Here is a 12,643-nt window from a genome sequence, read left to right as displayed (position 1 = left end):
ACTAGGGTCCAGTGCACGTGGCTCTGGCTACGGGCCAAGCGGGAGCTTCAGGAGGCAAAGAACACCAGATTGGACAGAGACCGGAGTTTCAAGCTGGACTGGGACATTTAACAGCTGAAGGTAGTCAGGGAGGTAAGGAATCGGTGATGAAGTGAAGGGGTGGAGAGGAAGAATCAACAGAGCATGGTAAGGCATTAATTAGAGACCCAATGTTTTCATTCTAGTAAACCAGTAACACAGATGCAATTTTACATTGTTGCTGCTAGTATGTGTATAGTAAGGACTGAAAAACTTTGCCACAGATACCTTAAGTCAAATAGTGTGGTTTCTGTCTGTGACTTAAGCATCTCACCCACAAACGCAGATACTACTTAGTGAAGTCATATGTAACTTGAAAGATCTAGATTAAAATACCTAATGTAAGGGAAAACTGAAAATACTGTCAAGTGTCAGGATTTTGAATAAGTAAAACATAAATGAACATACCTAATAAATATTCCATGCCTTGGGCCGACTGAATTACTTCTGTGCACACAGAACTACTACTGATTCCATTTAAGGTATCATTTGCCTTCTTAATGACCTATAAGAAATGAAATCACATCACCTTATATAATTGAGAAAAGTCATTGCAAATCAATTTACTATTAGTAGAGAACCAGGAGGTGTGAAAAAGCATGACTGACTGATATATGTATATGACCATGCTGAAACAAATGTGAGAATTTAATTTTAACCTTGAAGAAACCATCCTCCATTTCTTTGGAAAAGACAGAAGTTCTTTAAGTTTAAATATTATTTTAATTTAGGCAGCATTAATGATATCATTTTGTTATTTTCTTTTTTCTTCTTTAGAGAGACAGAAAATGTGCTCATGTGCATGTGAGAAGGGGAGAGGTGGGGGGGAGAGGGAGGGAGAGGGAAAGGGAGGGAGGAGGAGAGAGGGAGAGAGAGACAGAGAGAGAGAGAAAGGGGGAAGGGGAGGGAGGGACGGAGGGAGGGGGAGAGAGAGAGAGAGAGAGAGAGAGAGAGAGAGAGAGAGAGAGAGAGAGAATATCTTGAGCAAGCTCCATGCTCAGCATGGAGCCCGACAAAGGGCTCAATCCCATGACCCTGGGATCACGACCTGAGCCAAAATCAAGAGTCAGATGCTCAACCAACTGAGCCACCCAGGCGCCCCTCACTGTTATTTCTTAAACACAGTGACAGGTGAGGGCACAAGGGACAAATGAGCCACTTTTGCTATCATACACGTGAAAGAAGCCTCACTTAAGCCGTATGGCTTTCCCTCCAGCTTCCCTTTGCACAAGGCCATGGAGGAAGGGCTCTCCTCAAGTTTTCCTCTGTCCATTCAAAGGCACCAAGGAGAGGGCAAAACAGCACAAGACAGCACTCACACATGTGAAAGCACCGCAAAAGTGACATACTCACATCTAGGGCGCTCCCCAGGCACCTCTGCCATTCATATGCATATCTCTCATTCTCCTGTGAAATTTATAAAAACAACGGGGTTAAACAGGCAGGACTGGAGTCCTCTATGATTTCTGTCAATGTACAGAGCATTGGAAGGCTTTACTTTTTATTAAAAACACTCTACTTCAAGCATGGTTTATCTCTTGAAACCACTGATGACTCTTCACAATTACTAAGTGCACCTTCTGAGCACATGATCTGTGAGTCTGAGGGGAATGTTTTGTAGCAGCTTCCCTCTGCAAATGTTGGCTCACTGGTTCTAGGAATAGTTTAAGCTTCTCCAAAGGCACTTGCCACATAGGTGTCTAGTACAAGAGCTAATACTAAACCACCAGCTTCCCACTCCACAGCTATGAGGCCGTGTGTGTGTGAGCATGTATGAACGACAAGGAGGGCACAGAGGAGACATAAGGGTATTGGCTGTAGGAGGAAGACAGCGTGGGACTAAGACGCAGCAAATCCAGACTTTCCTCATCTCCTCTATCTGGTGTTTTAACATTCACTAAGTCTAAAGTGATAAAGTCTAAGTGCTCAAAGAAAAACTCCCCCAAACACCCCTCCTCGTGAAGTCTCCTGAACAATTTCAATTTTAGGGCCGCTGACTCCTTTCAGCAGATGTCCCACCTGAGAAGTATTTTCATCCAGGGCTAATGCTGCCATTCTCTCACTTTAATTGAATATTTTGTGTCTGGTGCCTTGTGACTTTCTGTCCCTCGCTTCCCCACAGAAAGTTGAAAGCAGTTTTTCTTGAGGCCCTCAGTGCTCACTTGGTCTTTTCCCTGCCCCTCTGTAGAAAACTCCCCTGCTCACCTCCACCTCTCCTGTCAGATCTTTGTATTTGTCACGGATGACAGGCAGAGCCGGCTTCTCACTCAGAGTGTTGGAACGGTCCCTGAAAGGCTGCTCCAAAGCCGGAGAAGGAGAAGAACGGCTTATTTCTTTATCACCAAGGCTCAAACTCCTTTTGTGTGATCCTGGAGAAGTGGATGGCACAAAGGTTCTGATTACTCAGCTTAATTCAAGCCGAGGCTCTTCCTTGCTAACATGACCCTCTTCTTTAGATGCTTCTGTCATGAGGCATTCAGAAACACAATCCGTGTTCATTCTCCTCTGGCAAGCTATCCAGGCATATCTCGGAGATGTTGCGGGTTTGGCTCCCAACCACATCAATAAAGTGAGTATTGCAATAAAGTGAGTCAAATGAATTTTGGGATTTCCCAGTACAGATAAAAGTTATGTTTGCCCTACGCTATAGTCTACTAAGTGGGCAATAAATAGCATTATGTCCAAAAAAAAAATCAATGTGCAAAGATTAAAAAATACTTCATTGAAAAAAATCACAAGCTCAGCCATCATCTGAGCTTTCAGTGGTTGTAATCACTGATCACACATCACCATAACAATGTAATAATGAAAAAGTTTGACATGTTGCAAGAATCACCAAAACGTGACACGGCGACACAAGTGAGCAAATGCTGTTGCAACAATGGCACTGACAGACTTGCTTGACCTAAGGCTGTGACAAATCTTCAAACTGTAAAAAACACAGTACCCAGGAGGCGCAATAAAATGAAGTATGCCCTATGTTGAATCCTTCTGGTTGTTCACTTCTGCTTGGTTTCCCTGACTTTAATTTTCTCCATTACTCTTCCCTGATCTAGCACAAGTGCAAAGCCACTGGAGTCTGGAGGACAAAGTGTCTTTTTAAATATCAGTGCGTAAGAGTCGTGTTGCCTTTCCAGTCATTAGTCACGGATTTGCACTGAGCTCCTACATACTCTCGATCCAACAGAAATCAATGATGCCTTCTGTCAGGATGGGCTTAAAGCAGAAGGGGCAAACTCAAATGCTTTCAGAGAGCAGGCAGGTCAAGTGCATGACTGAAGTGGGTCAGCCAGAGAAGAGGTGATGGGGACTGTGACAAGGAGGACAGCATACCCCATCTGTTAGAGGGGGCAGTGCCATTCAGCTCTACTTGATTGTCAAAAGGGGGGATACAGGCCTAGTATTGCCAGATATTACTTTTCAAGAAAAGCTAGAAATCCAGATTGTGAAATCTCATGATTCTTATTGGCTGGCAGCACATTAAAAAAACCTTCTGTGTGGCTCAATCAAAACAAGTCTGCAGGGGCAACCTGGCTGGCTCGGTCATTTAAGCGTCTGACTCTTAGTTTTAGTTCAGGCCATGTTTACATGGTTTCGTGAGTTCGAGCCCCTCATCAGGCTCTGTGCTGACAGTGCAGAGCTTACTTGGGATTCTCTGTCACCCTCTCTCTCTGCCCCTCCTTCACTCGTGCTCGCTCTTTCAAAATAAATCAATAAACTTAAAAAAACAAAAACAAAAACAAAAACAAAAAAAACAGTCTGCAGACTGGATCCAGACCCACGTTGCAGCTTCTGGATTAAAAAACACAGCCCATAGCCAGGGAATAAGAGCAGGGTTGACTTGTCCCCAAGTGCATCAAATCCATTTCTCTGGCTCTTTTAACACAGTACCCCTCTAGCCAACAAGCTAATGAACAGACTGTATGCTGTGCTTGTTTTTAGCCCAAAAAGCAATTATCTGAGGGATACAGCCTTGACTTCAGTTTAGCTGCAAACCCTTTTGTATAGCCATCTATAATAGACCCTGATTTCAGAGGCTGCAAATCCATTTCCCACTAAACCAGAGACCAACTTTCTGTTAGAAAGAACATCTAATATCTCAGTGGAAGAAACCACCACAGTACAGTCGACACTGAAAGCAACTCACCTTGAACAGAAAGGTCAAAGGTCGCCAGCTCACTTTTGATCATTTCTTCACTGGATTTCATTTTGCTCTGTGAATTGGCCACCAAAAAGTCAAATTTGCTGATTTTGGGCTTTTCACTTTGAAACTCTCCAAAGTCATCTGCACATTCTTTGGGAGTGTCGTGAGAAGTGCCGCTGGAGGCCGGGCTTGGACAGGTGGCGTCCGGGCTCCGTTCGGCTGTAGGCAAGTCCTGTCTCATGAAATCTTTATAGTCCCCACTTTCATATTCCTTTTGCTCACTGGTCTGAGGAATCACATCTTTAAAACTGGCAAAAGCTGGGAAGGTGGCCTCTGGAAGAGCATCTTCATTTGTGAAGGTTGTAACTCTGGAGAGAGAGGTCATGGTGATGTTTTCGGAACTGTCGAATGAAGTCTCTTTCTTTTGAAGAACCGAGGCAGCTGAGGAGGACCCGCTTCCTGCTGAGAGGACAAATGGAGAGAGTTTTCTGCCCTGAGACGCATCATCCCTGTCTGACCAGTCATAGCTCGTAAGTGTGCTCACTGCAAAATTGCTACTGTAGGTTCCAAAAGCAGCATATTTTAAGTCCTCTATATCTGAAAGGGAAATAAGACCCCACAATTAGAGGCAAGCTCATGATTTAGGCAAAATGCCCTAAACTCTGCAGAAGCAAAATGTCTAGCATATTTGATTAGTTTTATGCTATGCTGGAGTTAACTACATTTAGAGCTTGTACTAAAATTAAAGGAATTGGGCTATAAAATCTGATCTTTAAAAACCGAGTTGGCATTTATATTTAGTTACAGAGTTATTTTCTTTGCATATAAAGATTACTATAAAAGACAGGAGTATCATCTACCAACATATGACATGATTAGGGTTATTTGATAAACTGTTCACTTACAAGTTTTAAGATGTACTTACAATACCCCCTGCCTACAACTGGTGCCTTTTGCCCCAGCTTGGTTGGGAAATGTTCCTTTAACACACGGATGGACAGAATGTACATGACAAACTAGTGAAAAACTGACAATTTCTCAAAAGTAAAGTGTAAGTAATGTCATCTAACTTTTAGCCAGTTTTCAGGAGTCTCTGTCTCGCAAGATCGAACGATAGATTTTAATTAAGCAGTTACTTACCTAGTTGTTATTTTGGTCAATATGATGTCATACTGCTGTGATGGAGTATGAGGAAAGAAAAATCAACCTAATCTACTTTAGCCTCTAAAAAATAGAATCAAAGGTCTGGGTCCTGGTGGGCTCCTGTTTCTCCTTCAACTATGTATCAGCCCCTCATTAAAAAAAAAAAAAAAAAAAAAAAAAGAAGAAAAGAAAGAAGAAAAAGAAGGAAACGCTGGGGCAGAAGACTCATTTCACAAAGCATTCTTAATACACGTTTAGATCATCTGAGAGGTAGCATAAAACACCAGAAAAAATGTAGGTTTTTGATTTAGACACATCAGGGTTCGACTCTAGTGCTGCCACCTACTACTTGTGTGACACTAGGCAAGTTATTTAATGTTTCTTAACCTTGTCTTGCTCACGGAAGGGCCTGTGTTGTGTCGACTCCCCAGTAATGTGTGGAAAGGGCCGCCCCGCTTGATGCCCGGTGAGCAGTATATAATAGCAACATCTGTACAGCATAGTTGCCCCGGGCCTTCATTTGACATTTAGGTGCGGCTTTAGGGTCTACGATGGAGTTATCTCAGAGTGCAAATGAAGGGCCAACTCATCACTTTAATGGTCTGACAAGGGAAAGTTTCTTGCCCATTTTCAAAAAGCACACCCAGCTGAGGGCGAAAGCCGCTCGTGCGGAGCACCCCGGTTTCAGCAGGGCAGTCTATGCAGCCTGGTTGGCGGGCTGAGTTTCATCCTGGTCGCTGTCTACGAGGCCGGAGGGCCAAAGGCAGACTCCCTCTCTCTGACGGCTACAAGTGTACTTTACAAGGCAAATGCTCACGAGTTCGGTGATCCAGGTTTTCCGAACTAAGTCAACAGGTGAACCACACTCGGTCATTTTCTCTTTTTTTCCTCTGAGGGTTAAGGGGCTCCTGCCATGTCCATGGCTCTCCTGACAGTATAAACCAAACCTCTCTCGCTTTAAACTCAAGTAGGAAAAGGGTACTAAATGAATAATAACAGTGGAAAACCCTAGATTACACAAAAGGCGAACCAGCCAAAAGCGGGTACCAGCTTTCATAGAACAGTATATTTTAAACCTCTGTGGTGCAAATGGTACCCTTTCAAATTTGGCTTATTGAACAAGAGGGAGACAAAGATTCAGGTGAAAACTGTACAGTTTAGAATGAATAAAACAAGGCTTCAGGCAAAATGCTTTCTTAATCTCTGGCTGTAGCATTTCGTGCCTCCCACCCCCAGCTACTACTATTTAAAGGGATCAGAAGGTGCCCTGACTCCAGTGAGGGAAACTTCAATCAAGGGGCAGACGCAGTGACACATGAGAGTGGTCTTCAACGTGTGCGTTCAGAAAAATGTCTCAGAATACAGATATTTTTATTATTGGACCCTACCAGAAAGCTTTTTGGGGAAGCTGTATTATGAACTGCTTTAAGAATCTCACCTCCTAAAAGGGTAGCAATTTTCCCAAAGACTGACGGTAAATTTATTAGAAAGTTAGGCTCTAGTTCGAAAACCACAATCCAGTTGCTATGGTAATAAAAAGACCCTTTTGTGCACTTATGCAATAAGAAAAAAAGGGTTAAAAAAACAACCAGAAATGATTGCACTATAATGAGGTAAAAGGCATTATGAGCAATAAGGGATTACCTTAGCTGAAGAGCTTTTAAATATTTTTATAATACTACAGATCTTCAACAAATCTTATTTTTATTAAAAATGAGAGACATAACATTTTGCCTTTTAGAGCAACTCACAGAAATGACCAAATGAAAGATTTTTAAAAAATGAATTATATAAAAAAAAATTATATATATAAAAAAATGAAGTGTAAATATATAAGATATACCAAAATCCAGCTGATCAAGCTGGATACCAAAATCAAGGCTGATTTTAAAAGTTTACTTTTGCTTATTTATTGGCCATTATTATGTAAAAAAAATGTACTGAAGTGCAATTCATTTGAACGCATAAGGAAATACTGAAACTGAATTACATAAGGAATATGAGAACGTGGTATTCCTAAATCTTAGTATCTATAAATAATATTAAACTGAGTAGTATTTCCTGGCATGGTGAATATTAGTAAACCATTTTCTAAGAAAACTGTGATAAATCAATTCACTGAGGGGTAGGGTAAGCCAAGGAAATTTCTCATTGCCCATGATAACTGTTTTACATTTTCTAAGCAAATTACATGTATTACTGTATGACAGTCTTCAAAATATTAAAGATTCTGGGAGAACTACAACATAAGTGATGGAAGCCCTGTCTACAAAAATGATATGGAATAACCCACACTTTGTAATCACTGAAGTTTCTATTGCTGGGTCTTCCATTCGATAGCTGAAGTTTGAAAATTGCAAAAGAAAAAGGAAAAAGAAAGCAGAAGGGCTGCAATAAAACAAACAGAGAATCACTACTGTATCTCCAAGTCTACAGGAGAACTCTTACTTAGGCTGTGCTAGGTAGAACTGCTATTGCACACGGATAATAGGCCAAATTGTGTGCTGTAATACAGATATTTGTTTGCAACCAGGAATGTCCTATTACAGAGGCCAAAGGAATAAACTATGCTAGCTCCTTTCCATCATGGATCTTAAATCAAGACATGGATTTCTTGCTTATGCTGGCAAGTAACCCTATCAGTCTTTTCCATAACCTCTATTCAAATCCCTTCTGAACGGATGTTGAACACAAAAACAAGGTATTTCTTGGAACAAAGAATGTGAGCTGCCACAAGACACAAAGGCCATACCAATTCCCATGGACCTTTTCTAAAGCCGTAAGCATATGCCCAGATGATTACGTTACTGGCTTTTGAGATGGGGGTTTAGAAAAAGAAGAAAGGATACATGTGCAAAATCCACTATTCTCCAGTGTTTTATATAGCAATAAAAATGTACATTGGACTGAGGAAGAAATATCTTTTAATTTCCAATGCTGATTTAATCCAAACTTCACTTACCAACGCAAACCATGAAATATGTGTACATTTCAACTTCTTTCTACCCCTGGCCCTATCCTGCCTTTACATTCTCTATTAACTATAAAACCTGGGTTGTGTCCTGTAAGTCTCAAATACTCTGAGAGTTATTGAAGAAAAGAGGAAAGTGATCACAGTGTTAAGTATGACAGGCTACAAAAGGCTGCTGTATAGATTGCCTTCTAGTGTTTTCTAATTTGCACAGACACCTCCCATTCTTCATTTGTACCGACTCACATACATCCAGGGTTTAAATGATACCCATGCTATCTGTAAGCACCTTCAGGTTCCTGTCAGTGCTTTAAGTTCAATAAAGAAAAGCAGTTACTCTGTGGGTATTTTAAGTCAGAGGGGGCTGGAAGGCTAAGGAATGGTGTCAGGACATACAGCTGACCCTTGAACAACATGGGTTTGAATTGCATAGGTCCACTTATACATGGATCTTTAAAAATAAATACAGTTTAGTACTGTAAATGTATTTTCTTGTCCTTGTGATTTTCTTAATAACTCTTTTTGCTAGCTTACTTTATTGGAATACAATATATAATACATGTGTTAACCAACTTTATACGGTAAGGCTTCTGGTCAATGGTAGGCTATTAGTCAAAAGTTGTATGTGGATTCTGGACTGCACTGGGGGTCAATGTCCTTAACCCCCATGTTGTTCAAGGATCAACTGTATGTACAGCAGGACTGCTCATGGTCACCATTAACAATCTCACCAAATGAGCATAGAAGATGGCAATTACATTTAGGGCCTTTTGGCCATGCAAGGGAGAGAGCAGCACCCAGAAGACCCTCTTATGCACATAATCTTATCATGCTCTCAAAGCCACTGGGCCAACCTTTTCCAAAACAACTTATCAAAAGAGTTCAACTGATGGAAAAACAAAGCTAGAAGCAGCTCTTTAAACATAATTTGATTCTGGGGCACCTGGGTGGCTCAGTCGATTAAGTGTCTAACTCTTGGTCTGGGCTCAGGTCATGATCTCCCGGTTCATGAGTTTGGGCCCTGCACTGTCAGTGCAGAGCCTGTGTGGGATTCTCTCTTTTTCTGCCCCTCCCCCACTTGTACTCTCTCTTTCCCAAACTTTTTTTCTTTTTCTTTTTTAAATTGGGGTGCCTGGGTGGCTCAGTCGGTTAAGCGTCCAACTTCCACTCAGGTCATGATCTCACGGTTCATGGGTTTGAGCCCCATTTTGGGCTCTGTGCTGACAGCTCAGAACCTGGAGCCTACTTCAGATTCTGTGTCTCCCTCTCTCTCTGCTCCTCCCCCACTCGTACTCTGTCTCTCTCTCAAAAATAAATATTAAAAAATTTTTTTAAAAAGACTAAAAATAAACAATAAATAAAAATAATTTGATTCTTTGAATTATTTTTGGATTTAGCCCAGCTTCTTCAATACTGCCAGCATCCCCTTCCTGTTCATTTGCTACTTTTAAAACTCCATAGAGATTTTAATGTGAACAACAGAGTGAATGTAGAATATGAATACACTTGTACATTTGCTCAGGCACTGATGTGTGACATCAGCAGTAACTGGATTACTTTACTTGGCATAGGAGTAAACACAACAGTATTTGTTTGTTTGCTTGAACCTGTAGCATAGAGTTCTTCAAGTCTTTGTTGCAAGTTTATATTACCATATTATTAAGACTTCCTCCCGAAAAGTAATGTTACTCTAGAAAAATTAACTGTTCAGTTTATGAACGTGATTATGTTTTACACACAGTTCAGCCTGCTCAGATAAATGCAGAAAGGACAAAATAAAGCAGTCCCAGATGGACCAATTTAGCATTAGATAATTCCATTGACAAAGCAATTTCTTAGCCAAAGCCACCACAAGATTAGTCTCATACACAGCGCTAGAAAATTCTAAATAAAGGGCAGTTGGTATTATCACTAGATGGAGGCTACACCAAGATCTCTTTCTTCCAAATTAGTTAGCAGCATACATCATAATTAAAATGTAATATAATTTACACAAGGTTTCTGAAACCAAGTATTATCCAACTTTCTAAAGCATTAATTTCTGGAAAACACAGTAGTTTGAATGGCAGATTCAGCTTTTCTTTGCATTAATCTAAACATTACTTAAAAAAATTTTTTTTTTAATGTATTTATTTTTGAGAGACAGAGAGAGTGAGAGAGACAGAGCATGGGAAGGGGAGGGGCAGAGAGAGAGGGAGACAAAGAATCTGAAGCAGGTTCCAGGCTCGGAGCTGTCAGCACAGAGCCCGATGCAGGGCTCGAACTCACGAACTGTGAGATCGTGACCCGAGCTAAAGTCGGACGTTTAACTGACTGAGCCACCTGGGTACCCCTCTTTGAATTAATCTAACCACCAACATGCAACTTTTTTCTTTCCCAAATGGCCTATTGCAGATACTGTAAGTGATCTCTCTGGAATCCTCTTCAAAATCCTCATTTTCAATGGTTTAATTTCTTTCTGCCTCAAATTCTTAAAAAAAGAACTAAAATTTCAAAATATAAGAAAAAAATGGAAACCATGGAAACAATCCTTTTTTCCAAGGTTTTTATTGGTCTTGGGTTTATGATCTAAAAAACAATAGTATTCCTAAGGTTTTTTGCTATTAATATTCTCTAAGATAGAAAAAATATTTTCCAAACTTAGCATTCTCTTATTGCTAACTTTTGTGCATCTTTCTAGAATTATTTTCTCAAAAAATGAAAGTGATTTAAAGCTTGCTTTGAAGATATCCTAAAATCGTTTTAAGAACTTGCTTTATGGACTGTGAGCTTTATAATACATTCTGAAGTTGTAAAGATAACAGGCTCTACAAGTAGAGGGTGAGCACCTATTTCAGACCCACACTGAATTCAGACCTGAAGACTTCCTGATGTTAACACTGAACACTCTCCATCACAAAGATTATCAATTGAAATTCAGTTTGCATGTACTGTGCTCAGAAGCCCATCTCAACACCATTGCATGATTTATTTTAAATTTACAGACATCTAGTTATTAACAGATGTATCCCCTGTCCCCAACACTCAACTATTAGAGCTGTCCCTCACCTGCCCCTCTTCACAGTGCAACTCCTCATGGTGGTGGGCTCTGTGAGGTTTACTAAGCAATAAAATCGACTCCCATTTTCTCACTAGAAGAAAGGAGTAACTTTTCCCTATTACACAGTGTGTAAGGTTTACATTTATTTTTTAAACATTTAAAGTTATGTTTTAATCCAGTGCCATGTTAAAAATTTATATCAATGGGATTATTAGGGGAAAGGGCTAAACCAATACTTTCTTAGAAGAAAGGTATTTGAAGAGACAAAAGGGAAAACCCTTTAATCACAGGAAGTGCTATTGTTTTACACTTGATATGGACCAGGTATTTCTTTGGTCTAATCCTGAAAAAGTACAAATTACACACATCCCCACACTTTCAAAATATGCCAAAGAATTATTTATTAACATAGGACTTACAGATCACAAAAGAGAGTGGTACAGAAGAGCTGGAAAAGAAGTCATCAGAATAAGCATGCAGATCAGTATTTGCAGAGGAATATACCAAAGCAAGTTCGAAAAGGCACATTCACACAGAAAATGTCTAAATTGAAAAAAAGACATCAGAAAAGCAGCCAAAAAGAAAAAAATACTGATAATAAGGCGCTGATTAAAATACAACGATTTTCAATGTCAAAGAAGAGCTACTTTACAGGTAGGTAGGGAGCTACAGAAGTCTCGCTAACCCTTTGAGAGTGTCACAAATGAGGGTAAGCTCTTGCTGCCAACAAAACCAGATGATTGTAATGACTGCACATCAAGATGCTTTGGGGCCAGATTAAATTTAGTGGTGGGGATAAAGCAGCCTAGATGAAATTATATTGCAGCAAGGGCCCAAAGGGTTAAATGTAATAATACGCAGAGAAATCAGGCAATGTTATTATTAGTATTATCTACCTTCCATACAAAGAATTATTGTAAGAGTTAAAAGAGACAGTATCCCTTTCAGAGTTAAGTTAGGGTTTCTCAACAACACTAAGGTCCAGAGATAGCAATTTGCTAGGTTTTATTCTCTTTTCATCAGCCCATTTTTTATTTCTCCAGTAAGAAGTTATCTTTAACCCTCAGACCAAGAGAGCATGAGATACTGCAGTCAATGTGAGGATAAAGAAAAACCAAACTGCGTTGAAGAAGTCCCTGCCATTTACCTTCTACAGTACATTTATGCAGCAGTTTTGTCCAACAACAATATAGCCCATTGGTCAGACATCAACCCCTTGTGACAACCGCTCTAAAGGGATACTGCTCTTTCTGACAGGAGGTTTACA

The 12,643-nt window shown here is 40.3% G+C and overlaps 1 protein-coding gene across 13 annotated transcripts in view; it reads right to left on the bottom strand.

Moving 5' to 3' along the window:
• The window catches only part of SYNRG (synergin gamma), an 86,851-nt gene that overhangs the window by 19,879 nt on the left and 54,329 nt on the right, over positions 1-12,643 (bottom strand). For 9 of the 13 annotated variants that reach the window (XR_007146999.1, XR_007146998.1, XM_047833604.1 and 6 more), the window contains 4 exons: positions 4,226-4,819; positions 2,284-2,447; positions 1,432-1,485; positions 487-583 (listed from right to left, as the gene is read on the bottom strand). Coding sequence is in view for 11 of the 13 variants with exons in the window: in XM_047833604.1 (XP_047689560.1) it covers positions 487-583; positions 1,432-1,485; positions 2,284-2,447; positions 4,226-4,819 (909 nt within the window). In the remaining 2 variants the exon portion in view is untranslated. Of the gene's footprint in view, positions 1-486; positions 584-1,431; positions 1,486-2,283; positions 2,448-4,225; positions 4,820-12,643 lie in introns of those variants that run through there. The other 4 variants (XM_047833609.1, XM_047833612.1, XM_047833610.1 and 1 more) reach the window with 3 other exon arrangements.

The sequence above is a fragment of the Prionailurus viverrinus genome, chromosome E1 (assembly GCF_022837055.1).
Source record: "Prionailurus viverrinus isolate Anna chromosome E1, UM_Priviv_1.0, whole genome shotgun sequence".
NCBI lineage: Eukaryota > Metazoa > Chordata > Mammalia > Carnivora > Felidae > Prionailurus > Prionailurus viverrinus.
Note: the sequence above shows the minus strand (reverse complement) of the source record. Positions and strands in the feature narration are given on the sequence as shown.